This window comes from Pelobates fuscus, chromosome 8, assembly GCF_036172605.1.
Source record: "Pelobates fuscus isolate aPelFus1 chromosome 8, aPelFus1.pri, whole genome shotgun sequence".
Classification (NCBI taxonomy): domain Eukaryota; kingdom Metazoa; phylum Chordata; class Amphibia; order Anura; family Pelobatidae; genus Pelobates; species Pelobates fuscus.
Genome location: NC_086324.1, coordinates 157,627,106 through 157,639,769, shown reverse-complemented (window position 1 = coordinate 157,639,769; position 12,664 = coordinate 157,627,106). Strand labels below are relative to the sequence as shown.

The 12,664-nt window shown below is 42.5% G+C and overlaps 1 protein-coding gene across 1 annotated transcript in view; it reads right to left on the bottom strand.

Moving 5' to 3' along the window:
• Positions 1-11,792, bottom strand: part of RAB26 (RAB26, member RAS oncogene family) — a 257,039-nt gene extending 245,247 nt beyond the window's left edge. Inside the window, exon 1 of the mRNA XM_063430498.1 lies at positions 10,737-11,792. Within this exon, the coding sequence (XP_063286568.1) occupies positions 10,737-10,910 (174 nt within the window). The 5' untranslated portion in view covers positions 10,911-11,792. The remainder of the gene's footprint in view (positions 1-10,736) is intronic.
• Positions 11,793-12,664: the final 872 nt, after the last annotated feature.

The following is a 12,664-nucleotide window of genomic DNA, read 5'->3' as shown; positions in this document are numbered from 1 at the left end:
AAAAAAAATATTTAAGAGGGTCACATTTGCCCTTTACATTATCTATCTGATCATAACCCTCTTGAGCCTGACAACCAATCCAAAGGCCAAAACAACCAATCGCCCAGAGAGACAGAATCACAAAGGGTATGTTTAGAGAAGTGGGGGGCCCACCATGTCACAACCTCACAGACTCTCTCGGAGGGCGGCTGAGCAGGCTGTGGCGTACAGCGCACAGGAGAGCCCCGGTGGAGGGCTCCCGGAGGGGGTGCTCAGAGGAGGGGGTAAATCGACTCTCCAGACGGAGGGGAGGAATGGAGATGTCCCCACCCTCAACTGGTGACACAACTAAAAGACAGGCTTGACGGGGAAACTCATGAATAGCACATCTCCCAATGAATAAACAGCGCTACTGGAATGGATTACGGTTACTGTTTATGTTTATATTTATATATAACTAAAAAATGTTGACGAATTGTGCCTCAGCTAGACAACAATGATTGACATAATATCTGCTCGAACTAACCACAGCTTCCTTTCTGTAATAACATGTCGTGATTGCATGCATTATAACATGGCGTTTGCATAAGCCTAATGTTATCCTTTACGCCACATCTTACATCAATGCAAAAATAAAGATTTAAAAAAATAATAATAAATAATGTATGTGTCCTGGCGTAGTTTAAAAAGCAGTTGATATGAGGCATTGAGGACATCTATGGTTAAATGCTTTGGCATGTAAAGATTTAATAGCATTGTGGGTAACATTTAAACTTTAAAGGATCACTATAGGGTCAGGAACACACACATGTATTCCTGACCCTATAGGGTTAAAACCACCATCTAGCCCTCCTGGGCCCCTCATGCCTCCATAAATATAGCAAAATCTTACTGTATTCAAGCCTGAAGCTGTAACTCTGCATGCTGTTGCCCTGGCCCTGGCCAATCAGCATCTCCTCATAGAGATGTATTGAATCAATGAATCTCTATGAGGAAAGTTCAGTGTCTGCATGCAGAGGGAGGAGACACAGAATGTTTGGATGCATTTTTGGCAGCCATGACCCAGGAAGGATCTCTAGCAGCCATCTGAGGAGTATCCAGTGAAGTTATCACTAGGCTGTAATGTAAACACTGCATTTTCTCTGAAAAGACAGTGTTTACAGCAAAAAGCCTGAAGGTAATGATTCTACTCACCAGAACAAATTCAATAAGCTGTAGTTGTTCTGGTGACTATAGTGTCCCTTTAAGGTATGAATGCATTAGCTGAAGAAAAAAAAAGCGGTTACTTCTTTTTACGTTAAGGAAGCAGAATGCCAAAATTTGCAGGTCCCCAGCAAAATCATTAAGAGGTCTAACTGTTAGAGGGACAGAACTGGTTTTATGCTACATAGTTCTAAAGTCAGAGTAGTGTTATGTACTATAAAGAGACACAGAGTATAGCATACAGGTTTCTTTTATAGTAGTTTCTTGTAGACCGAGTTACCCTGGCATGAACGGAGCCATTTAATGTTGTAATATCCAGCTCTCTGCTTTTTCCGTGTGGAATCACCACACACATTGCCGTATTTCTAAGGACGATAAAAATGCTACTTTCATCAATTTTACAGTCCAACTTGGGGTAAAAACGGTTAAACAAAAATCAACTGCTATTTCAACCAAAATGTTGCACCTTCAATTTCACCTCCGTGTAATTCACTGCCTAGTGATTGGACACTCGTGAGTTAAATCAGAACAACTTTGATTGGATTAACTATATACATTATGTTTCAGGGAGTGAACCATCTTATGGGGCACTGATCCAAAACAGCACTGAGAACCAAAGAAAGGATTCTGAGTAAAAAATACATAATCCTGGGTGTGTTTATTAACCATTCACTTTGCAATTTACTACAAGATTTAAATTGAGGGTATCCATTGAGCAGTCTTATAACTGAGGTCAACAGCTCCCAGAATTCTTTGCCAGTCAGTACCTCGAGGGCCTTGGTTGAACACCGCCTAAGCACGGAAATGATCGAAAGTAGTTTTAACATTATGAAGCTGCATCTGTTGTTCTCAGCGAATGTGATGTAAGAAACACATAGAAAGAAACAAGATAAAAAACAAAAAATATATATATATTTTAACCCCGCCCCTCTGCTGCACGCTTTCCATTCTAAAATACTTCCTTCTTGCTGGTTAGTGTACGTGTGTACATCATGTCATAGCTCCCTTTCCGACCAGACCTTCTATCCTACAGTGTTATTTATACCACCAGGAAGCATAGCAAAGTTTTCTGAGAATTGTAGATTGGCTTATAGAAAACTGATAAACTACGACTCCCAGAAAGGCAAAGTAAAATGTGCCATAGACTAGCAACCTGACTTGCTGGTCACTTGCTCGTCTGGGAAGGCATTGCAAACACAGCATATTCAGATGTGAGTATGATTCTGTATCGTATTTTATTTTAGTGCATTGTATATAAAACGTATTAAAGAGCAGATAAGTTAATTTCTGCCTAAAGCCACTTTTATTCTGTCTGTCCAGACTCCCTAATGCTGTGTCACATGATGCTCCAACCTACTAGTGATTGGGTCGTTACAGTTCAGCTTGTAGTGACGTCATATATGGTGTAATTTACTGAAAGATGAATAGAACCTGTTGCCACAGCAACGCTAGAATCTCTTTTATTTATATAGGATTAGAAACCTCAGGGTATGAATAAAAAGTCAGATAAGTTGGACTGAATAGAATGGACACATCTGCTTTTACTAGGCTAGGCTGCGGCTAATTCAAAAGACAAACAACAGAGAGACCCCCTCTAGACCAGGAATAATTTCTACCAACCAGGAGACTCTCAGTCTGGACTATGGGGTCTGCTTTTGTTACATAAACTGCTGTGCAGCACGGGTTTATGGACATCTAGTGCAGCACGGGTTTATGGGACATCTAGTGCAGCAGCACCCCATTATAGCTCCACTTATCACATAAAGCTTTAACATAACATGATACACAGTTATAGACACACTTACAGTATTTGTGTACAGAGCTGTGCACACAACAGTTTTTCTACAACCCTCCAACCGCGCATGTGTGCAGTGCAGCCATGAGTTAAATGGAGATAAGATTTGCAAGGCGTTCACACAACTTCAATCATCACAGTGTGAAGCAGAACTTTTCCCTTTAACTTACGACTTAAAAGGCTAAGAGTAAAAGATGACAGCCTTAAAGCTGCAGCAATTGACGGAGGAGTCAGGCACAGGAGAGCTCCTTGCACTATATCCTGTGTAATGAGCACCCATTATTATCTCACCTAAAATGTCCCTTTAAGTACTAAGAAAAGTATGGGAACAGCCACAGCATAGAACGCGTTAAATATGTCCAATGGATTGTATTGCAGCTTTTGTATGCAACACAAAAAGCGTCAAGAATGATAGTCACCAGAAAGCTTCCTTGTCTGACACATTTTATATTCCTTATTCTCACATTCATTGGCAAAAAAAACTGTGTGTACAGTACTAAGCTGGGTATTAACCCATTCAACAGATACAAGGGTTGGCCAAACTATATATTGCATTTTACTGAAAACCCTTCTAATTAGAATTATTCTTTAAAGTAGATTTTACATTTGGGGCCAAAGAAATGTCAAATTGGAGAAGCTCTCAAGTCAGCGATATTTTTTCCCTAAAATTTTAAATTCACTTTGGGGTACTTCACTAAATGCTGAATTTGCTTTTGCAAATTTGTCCGACTGTATTTCTTGTGCAAAAGAAAAACACTACACATTGGGGCAGGAATGTAAAAATGAACAATGGAGCAAAGCTAATTATTGTTTTAAAAGGAAAGAAAGACAATTAAAGGGACACTATAGTTATCAGAACAACTAGAGATTTAATGCAGTTGTTCTGATGAGTATAGTCAGTCCCTGCAGGCTTTTTAAGTTAAACATTGTCTTTTCTAAGGGAAAGCATTTTATTGGCTGAGAACATAAATTCTGATGATGTCAGGCAGGGAGGCGGATCAGGGGCAGAGCCAGCACTGGCAGACCCGCGCGACGCTAAAAAAAATAAAAAAAATATTTGTAATATTTAAGGGGATAAGGAGGGCCAGGGACGTTTGTGTTCCTGACCCTATAGTGTTCCTTTAATAAAAAAATAAGTAAATTATAACCCAACTTTCATATTGCGCCTAAGGTGCAATAGTGCCCTTTACTCAACAGCTATATGTCTACTTAGCAGTTTGTAAAAGAAAACAGACTGAAAAGAGGGTGATAATCGATGTTTTGTATATTCAAGCATTATAAATGAGGAGGGGGGAATGTTATTTTTATTGATAATGTGAAAAGTATCTACTGAAATAAACTTGACGTTAATCACAATACCATAAAAAGCCTCTGCCTATATATAAACACATTAACAAGCATACTATTTTTCTAAGTGGTTAAGTAGATTTAAAGATACATTTCATAACACAGCCGTCATTTTAAATAGGACTGGATAATTAGTCAAAAGTTAATTAGTTAATTATCAGTTTTGTCAAATCATAGATGGTATTAATAGAACGACCCACTCTTCATTTCAAATATTTGCGCTGTGATCCATTTTTCAAGTGTAATATAATTAAAATTAAAATATGTTTTGCAAAACAACTTAATGTCTTCCGAGTGGCAAAAGAGCCTCCACTTAACTAGGTAAAACAGCGACACTACAGTAAACAGCTCGGTATAGGCCAGGGGTAGGCAACCTTTTAACAGCACTGTGCCGAAATAAGATTGTGATGGCCCGTAGCGTGCCGGTCTTTTTTTTTTTTTATTGAGGTGTGTATGTTGCCGTATTCTGCTTGATTTATTTATACAATAGTTGCTTTGTATCATTGTATTTGTGCGTATATGAGCTGTTATATTGTATATGTTCATGAGCAGTTTGTGGTATCGTGTATGATACTTATGAATGTGGGCTGTGTATGGGGGGCTGCTTGTGGAATTTTTAATGTGGATGAATATGTCACATTGGTTTGGTAGTGTGTGTGTACAGTGGCGTACACACAACCCATGGGGCCCCGGTGCGAAAACTGATCCGTGGGCCCCCCCGCGCGCGCGCATACGCTGCGCGGGCAGGGGCCGCAACACATGGCGGCGGGCACCGGGTCGCAGGGCTGCGACCTGTGTGACCGCGGTATGTACGCCAGTGCATGCATAAACACATACACTTTAAGGAACACTACAGACACCCAGATCACATCAGCTCAATGAAGTGGTCTGGGTGCCAGGTCTCTAGTTTTAACCCTGCAGCTGAAAACATAGCCGTTTCAGAGAAACGGCTATGTTTCACTGAGGGTTAATCCAGCCTCTAGTGGCTGTCTCATTGACAGCCGCTAGAGGATTTTCTGCGATTCTCACTGTGAAAATCACAGTGAGAAGACGCTGAACGTCCATAGGAAAGCATTGAATAATGCTTTCCTATGGGCGGTTTGAATGCGCGCGTGGCTCTTGCCACGCATGCGTATTCGGAGCTGAGAGGCGGAGAGATTCCCAGCGCCAAGGGAGTCCGGCGCTGGAGAAAGGTAAGTGCTTAAGAGACACACACACAGACTCTCATGAACAGACGCACACATTTACTGACAGACACACACTCAGTGACAGACATACATACACACTCACTAACAGATGCACACAAACATACTCAGTAACAGACACACACACTAACACACACTCTAACACACACACACACACACACACACTAACATACACTCACACACACACTCTAAGACTAACACACACGCTAACACACACTCACACAGACTAACATACACTCACACACATTAACATACACTCACACACACTAACATACACTCACACTCATAAACACACACTCGCTAACACTAACATACACTCACACTCACAAACACACACTAACATACACTCACTAACACTAACATACACTCACAAACACACACTCACTAACATACACTCACACTCACAAACACACACACACTCACACTCTAACACACACTCACTAACACTAACATACACTCACACTCACAAACACACACTCACACCCTAACACACACTCACTAACACTAACACACTCTAACACACACTCACACTCTAACACATACTCACTAACACTAACATACACTCACACTCACAAACACACACTCACACTCTAACACACACTCACTAACACTAACATACACTCACAAACACACACTAACATACACTCACACTCTAACACACACTCACTAACACTAACACTCACAAACACATTTTTTTTAAAATCCCCCCAGCCTCCTTACCTGTGGGAGAGCTGAGGGGATTCCCTGGGGTCCAGTGGTGCTGCTGGGCTCCTGGGGGGCCAGTCACCCGGTGGGCAGGCAGGCTGGCGGGCGCGCGAGGGAGCACTGTCTCCTGAGTGCTTCCTCTTCAGCTCCCTCGCGCGCCGCGTACTGATGCCGGAGCCGGAAGATGACGTCATCTTCCGGCTCCGGTATCAGTGCGGTGCGCGAGGGAGCTGAAGAGGAAGCACCCAGGAGACAGTGCTCCCTCGCGCGCCCGCAGTACCGGCCAGCCGGATGACAGCAGGGCCAGCCTCGGGGGGCCCGGAGGTGGCCGGCTCCTGGGCCCCCCAGGAGAAGAGGCTGGCCCAGTGACATACATACCGGGTCGCAGGGCGGCCGGGCCCCCAGGTGGGCCGGGCCCGGTCGCAGCCGCGACCCCTGCGACCCCGGTATGTACGCCACTGTGTGTGTATGTGTGGGGCTGTTTGGGTTATTGCATGTCAGAGATTGCATTTGGCGTTGTGTGCATTTTTTTGGATTGTCAGTTGTGTTGAGTTTGTGCGGATTGTGTGTGGGGTTGTGTGTTGGCTATTCGTATTATTTGTATGTGAGGAGGGTTATTCTGCATTTCTGTGTAGATCTACACAGTGTGGGTAGCTTCCCTGGGTTCCAGTGGGGACCAAGCTGGCCAGGTACATGTCAAGGACAGGAGCTGCTACAGCAGCTGCGGGCTGCTGTACTCTAGTGTGGATTCCCATTCACAAGTGCTGGAATGAAGGTATCTGAGTTCACTTCATCTATATGCTGCAATGAATAAATTGGAGATTGCCCTTTACCACCTTTTCACATTAGCAGATATCTGAAGTTTCACTTGTTTGGCTCTAGCAGTCTTGAGTGCCGTGCAAAGACACCTCGAGTGCCGTGCATGGCACACGTGCCATAGGTTGCCTACCCCTGGTATAGGCAGTTGCTTATGCGCTGATGAATATGATGTGCTCACTCCAACCAATTAAGAACCACAAAAATAAAATAAGGACTCTGGCTGGACCCTGGCCAATAGATTCAGAACCACTGGGCTACATAAAGACACAAAAAGATATAACTGGACTCATCAAAGTACCGTAACTTTGCTGGAAAAGGGTAGAAAAGTGTTGGTTGCTGAAGTTTAAAGATGGTGGACATTGCCCTCTCGGACTTGTTGGGCTCCCCCCACTAAACTCCATCAGATGGCATGCCGTGTTATAAACCAGCTGCATCTCCAGGAGGAGAATGGAAGCTGCAGATATATTCATGACAGACACATTTGGTTTTCTAACACACATTTATCAGAGGGGGACAGGGCCCAAATGTCCCTATGAACCAGCTCCACTGGTTTTGACTCCAGAGTCAATTTTGTTTTTTAATTTTCCAGAATCCATGTAATATGACTTTTTTCTCCCTAATAATTGATTGGTTAAATTAAATTATGTTTCTTCTTATCGAGCATCCAAGTGGCCACATGACCCTCTCTCCAAACATTGCGATGCGTTAATGTCATTCACATGATGACACATAACAGTTTGACCCAAAAACATGTTAAATAGGTATGCATGTCGATCCAGAGTGGTCTATAACCAAATTGTCCCTGGAGTAGCAAAGTTTTAATCTTTACTGGTGTTCAACCGTCAAATTAAATACAAAATAATAATAGATACATGTAATTGTGGTCTACAATAATAGTTAATAACTCAATCACCTCCTTTTGTCTGTAATGTTTATTGAATTTCACAGTGACAGCTGTTCTATAAAAGTTACAGATATTTTTAGAATTCTAGTAAATCGGGTCTATCTGCCTTTTGTGTTTTGTTTTTACTTTCTCTAAGCCGGTGAGGGTTAGATCTTTACTGCTGATTGTCTTGTAATTGTCCTGTTGGCAGAAAATGCTTTTAAGATTAACACCCCATAATGCAATCTTAAATATAGTTCGCTTTTGCTGCATTCCTAACTCACATAAAAAAAATGGCTCTTTATAAGCTCAGTAAGAAATGTTGTTTTCAATTCGCCAAGATGTCTTTTTGGGATTTATCCCCCCTCCCCACCCCTCCGTTAAATCCCAACAGCACCTAATGTTCTCAAAATGCTGTCTGAGCTAGATTGTAAGATAATTTTTCCATCTCTGACGATTGTTAAAACTCCCTCAGCCATTTACTTGAAGATTACAAAAGAGGTCTCAATCCCCACTTCATCATCAAAAGTTTCAAGATTGAAAAATAAGGATTTGAGAAGATGCTGTGCTAATTTAGCCTACAAGGAAGCAAAATTGAAGGCTCTCTTTAGTCTACAAAGCCGGCATCATTTTTCCTTGTCTAATAAAAGTGAACACAAAAATCAGATGAATCATTTATCTTCATAATTGCATCTATTGTTCTTGACAGTAAGGAAGTCAGCCATACTATTGATGATGTTCTTGCATTTAAGAAGACACTGCCTAGTCTCGACACAACCTGCTAAGAATTGTTGATATATACAAATCGGACCAGCTACAAAATCTGACCAGCTACAATGCTACTACGGAGAGACAGGTAGTTTGCTGGTTGAGGGCAAAGTAGGTCAAAGTCCGGTACCTGGTAGAGATGTTATTTAGTCCATTAAACTGAACATATGGTTATCTTATGGCAATACAGTTTGACCAAAGATTAGTTTGTATTTCTTCATGTACAATCAAGAACTCAATCATAAAACAATTGCTCAGTATGAAAAACCTTCGTAGATTATGGCACAAGGGATGGACCTCTCTGTGACGCAACTAGTTTCCGGCTTGCATTAAAAAAAATGACCTGGTACTACGCAAAGGGGAAAATGTATCTGCAAAAATAGATGTTATTTTGGTTGTAAATTGCTAAATGTTGATGAGAGAAATTATGTTAGTTTCTACGGTGAATGCTTTTTATTGAGTTATTTGCCCCCAGAATAGCACCTGTTGTCCAGATAAATCTGCCCCAATATGGAACATTTTTTTCTATATGTATGTTAACACTATTCGTAAGGAAAGCCACATAAACGAGCTTTTGAGTTAAAGCTTTGCACCAAACACAAGATCCATAATTAAGACAGTAATACATTTGAGAAGTCGCATTGTAAAATCCGTCTCCCGGCTTATGAAAAGGAGGAAAGGATTAAAAAGAGGAAAGGGTATACAAGACACTGACAGATTTCATGCAACAATAATTTCACACCACGAGTGTGAATAGCAACGCAAGATGAGAAAGTCCTCATTTTGGATCTTTAAACAGGATCTAGACCCTCCAAACCATCAAACAAATATGACCCATCAGCTACGCCATGTATGCCTCTCTGAAGACCACATCTCAAGGATTAAGACATATATCAAAGCGTTCGCTAACAAAGAATTCTTCTTACATTATTCCATGGCATACACAATATATGGGAAATTTGTAAGCAGTCGTCGGTGATTATTTGCATGGCTCTCAGCTCAAGGTGAAAAAACTTGAAAGGTGTAAGATCGCACGTTTCATGCATATAAATTAAGTACGGGAGATAAGAGTAAATAAGAAAAACAAAACTCAATTTGTCAAATGCAAAGAGTGACCATGAGGAAATGGCAGTTGTTAGAGATTTAATACGTATAAGATATGGCATTTAAATCTAGGGTTAATGCTTAAACTAAAATGTCAAGTTGAGTCCCATAAGTCTTCGACATCTTGTGGACAATGACAGGTGATCTCAACGTTTCTGGGAGTGTAACTTTTTCAGAAACAGAATGTGTGGGGATTATATGAATTCTAAAATAACAAAAGTTGGTAAGTCCCAAATGGTTTTGGAGAACTACACACCCAAGGTAATCTGGTAATCCAAGAGCAAGGATATAATTGACAAGACCACAGAAACAGCACCACAAATTCTACAGAAGAAGGGTTTATTTTCTTTTTTTTTTAAATATAAAAAAACTGTCCAATCACGGTGGATCCCTGGTGTAGCCTCCCAGCAGAGGCAGAGTACATTATATCAGCTAGATTTCTGAATAATCCTTGTGAAGAAGTTCCAAAAACAAGTCGGGATAATAAAAATAGAGACGTTTCTGAACATGGAGAAATTGCCATAATATTTTTGGTTTTAACTCAATTGTCTCATAGTTCTGGTGGCCAGACAGAAATAGGGGTATTGGTGACACACAAGAGCAAGTAAATCACTGGACTTTCATTAATTTACACAAGAAATGGCTAAAAATAAATAAGGTACATCTGTCCAGCCAACCAATGGAGGGTTAACATTTTAAAATGGGGTGTCAATTCTTGTCCTCCTGCTACTCTTAAACTATACATCCCATGACTCTCTGCCAATTAATGATGGGAAATATAGTCCAGCAATAGATGGAAGCCCATGGCTAAATGGACATTAATTTAGAGGGTTTTAAAACGGACCATTCTCATAAAGGACATTGATTCAGGAGCACATATAGGATGGGGGGTAGTATTTATTAGGTGCCACGCTGTTGGGGTTCTCACCTTAAAAGAGATGTCATAGAACTCTCCACTGTTGCTGAGGGACGGGCGTCCTGCCATCACCATGCCATTGGTGTGTGAATCATTGCCAACTTTGCCATTCTCCTTTGGGGGTGGGATACTGCAGGAAGAAGGGGAGCTATTGCCTTTACTCCTCTGACTCTTCTTCCTGGACATGGTGCGGCGTTTGGGTGGCAGTGTTTCTCCGGAGTGGGTCAGTGAGGTAAGTCACTGAATATAGGGGGTGGAATGGGTTATTGAGTTCAGGGAGAGCTGTGATATTGGAGAGAGGGTCACCAGATTATTGCAGTTCTGAGTCGGGCACCATATCTATTCTCTCACCCTGGATCCACAGCACTTTATAAGGTCTTCTTCAGTGTGGTCCACCTTAATGTCCGACCCTCTCTCTCACTGATCGCCCTGAGCTGCCACACGTCTGTGTGTGCTGCTTCTTCTGTTATCTTGTACCGTCTGTGCGCTCCTAATTTCAGTCTCAAAACCCCCTGCTCCCCCCTTTCTTGTTTCTCTCTGATTCTTTTTCTCACCTTCTCTCCTGTAAATCCTTCCCTTAGATCTCTATCCTATCAACTTTTTCTGCCGTTTTCTTTTCCTTCCTTCTTATTCTGTATCACTGTCTCTCTCTCTCTCTCTCTCTCTCTCACAGCAGTCTGATGTCTCTCTCTGTTCAATGCTCTCTATGCAGAGTAATCTCTCTCTGCTTTCTCTTGATCTGTACAGTCTGATGTCTCGCAAGGGTATGCCTCTATCTTTGAAGTCTGATCTGTCTTTTAATCTCCCTTTTCTTGCACACTTCACTTTCTGCTTCCAGCTCACCTGTGTGTCTCCTATATTTTTCTTTACTCTCTCTCTCTCTCTCTCTCTCTCCTTCCTGCTGTCCCCTTTTACCTGTAGTCTCTTACCTAATGTTGTTCTCCTGCCTGCTGCCTCTCTCCTCTACCCCCCTATTCTTCCTGTAGCCTTTTATTTTACTCTCTCCTATTTGCTGTCTATTTCCCACTTGCTGTCTCCCTCTTACTCCTCTCCCGCCTGCTGTATCTTTCCCTCCTGCTTTCTCCCTCTTACTCCTCTCCCACCTGCTGTCTCTTTATTTCCAGTTGTGCCTCTCCTGCCTGGTGCTGTATGTCTCTTATTTCCTCCCAATGTCTCTTCCCCTGGGTGTCTGTCTTTCTGTGCTATCCAGCACTCTCCTTTCCCTGCCCTCTCTTTTGTAGACTCCCCTGGGTGTCTCTCTGTGTTATCCAGCACTCACCTTTCCTTGCCCTCTCTTTTGTAGACTCGCCTGGGTGTCTCTCTGTGTTATCCAGCACTCTCCTTTCCCTCTTTTTCTGCAGTCTCTCTCAGACAACAAATCTCTGTACCCCAGTCCTTCCTGTACCCCAATACCTGTGTTACCCAGCAGCCCCCTCTCACACAGTCTCCTGGCAGCCTGGCACTCCCCCTCTGGTAAGGCCCCCCGGCTGGAGCTGGTCCCGCACTGAGTGCCTGGTGTCTGTCTCCCAGGAGCGATCCTCACCGTGCGCCCGCCGCTACTTCACTGCTCACCTCTCCAGCACCGGCAGCAGCCCTATCGACTGGGCGGAACTTCAGCCGTCACTGACAGCGCTCGCAACCAATCGCCGCTCTCTAAACATTTCAGTCCCGGCTAGTGAGGCGGAGAATAGCCAATAGAAATCTATCTTGGGTGTGGTTATGTAAATGAGGTAGGACAGATGTTGTTGCCTTGATCTCACCCAGTAGCTACCTACAGCAAGCTATCTCTCATCTCATTATCCCTCCCCATCCTCCTCCTGCTCCTCTCTCATCATCTCTGGGTCCTCTCTGTCTAATGGTGCAGCTCACAATGACAGGAAAACCAAAACAATTAGAACAAATCCTCAAAATGACAAAAAACAAAACAAAATGACAATAAA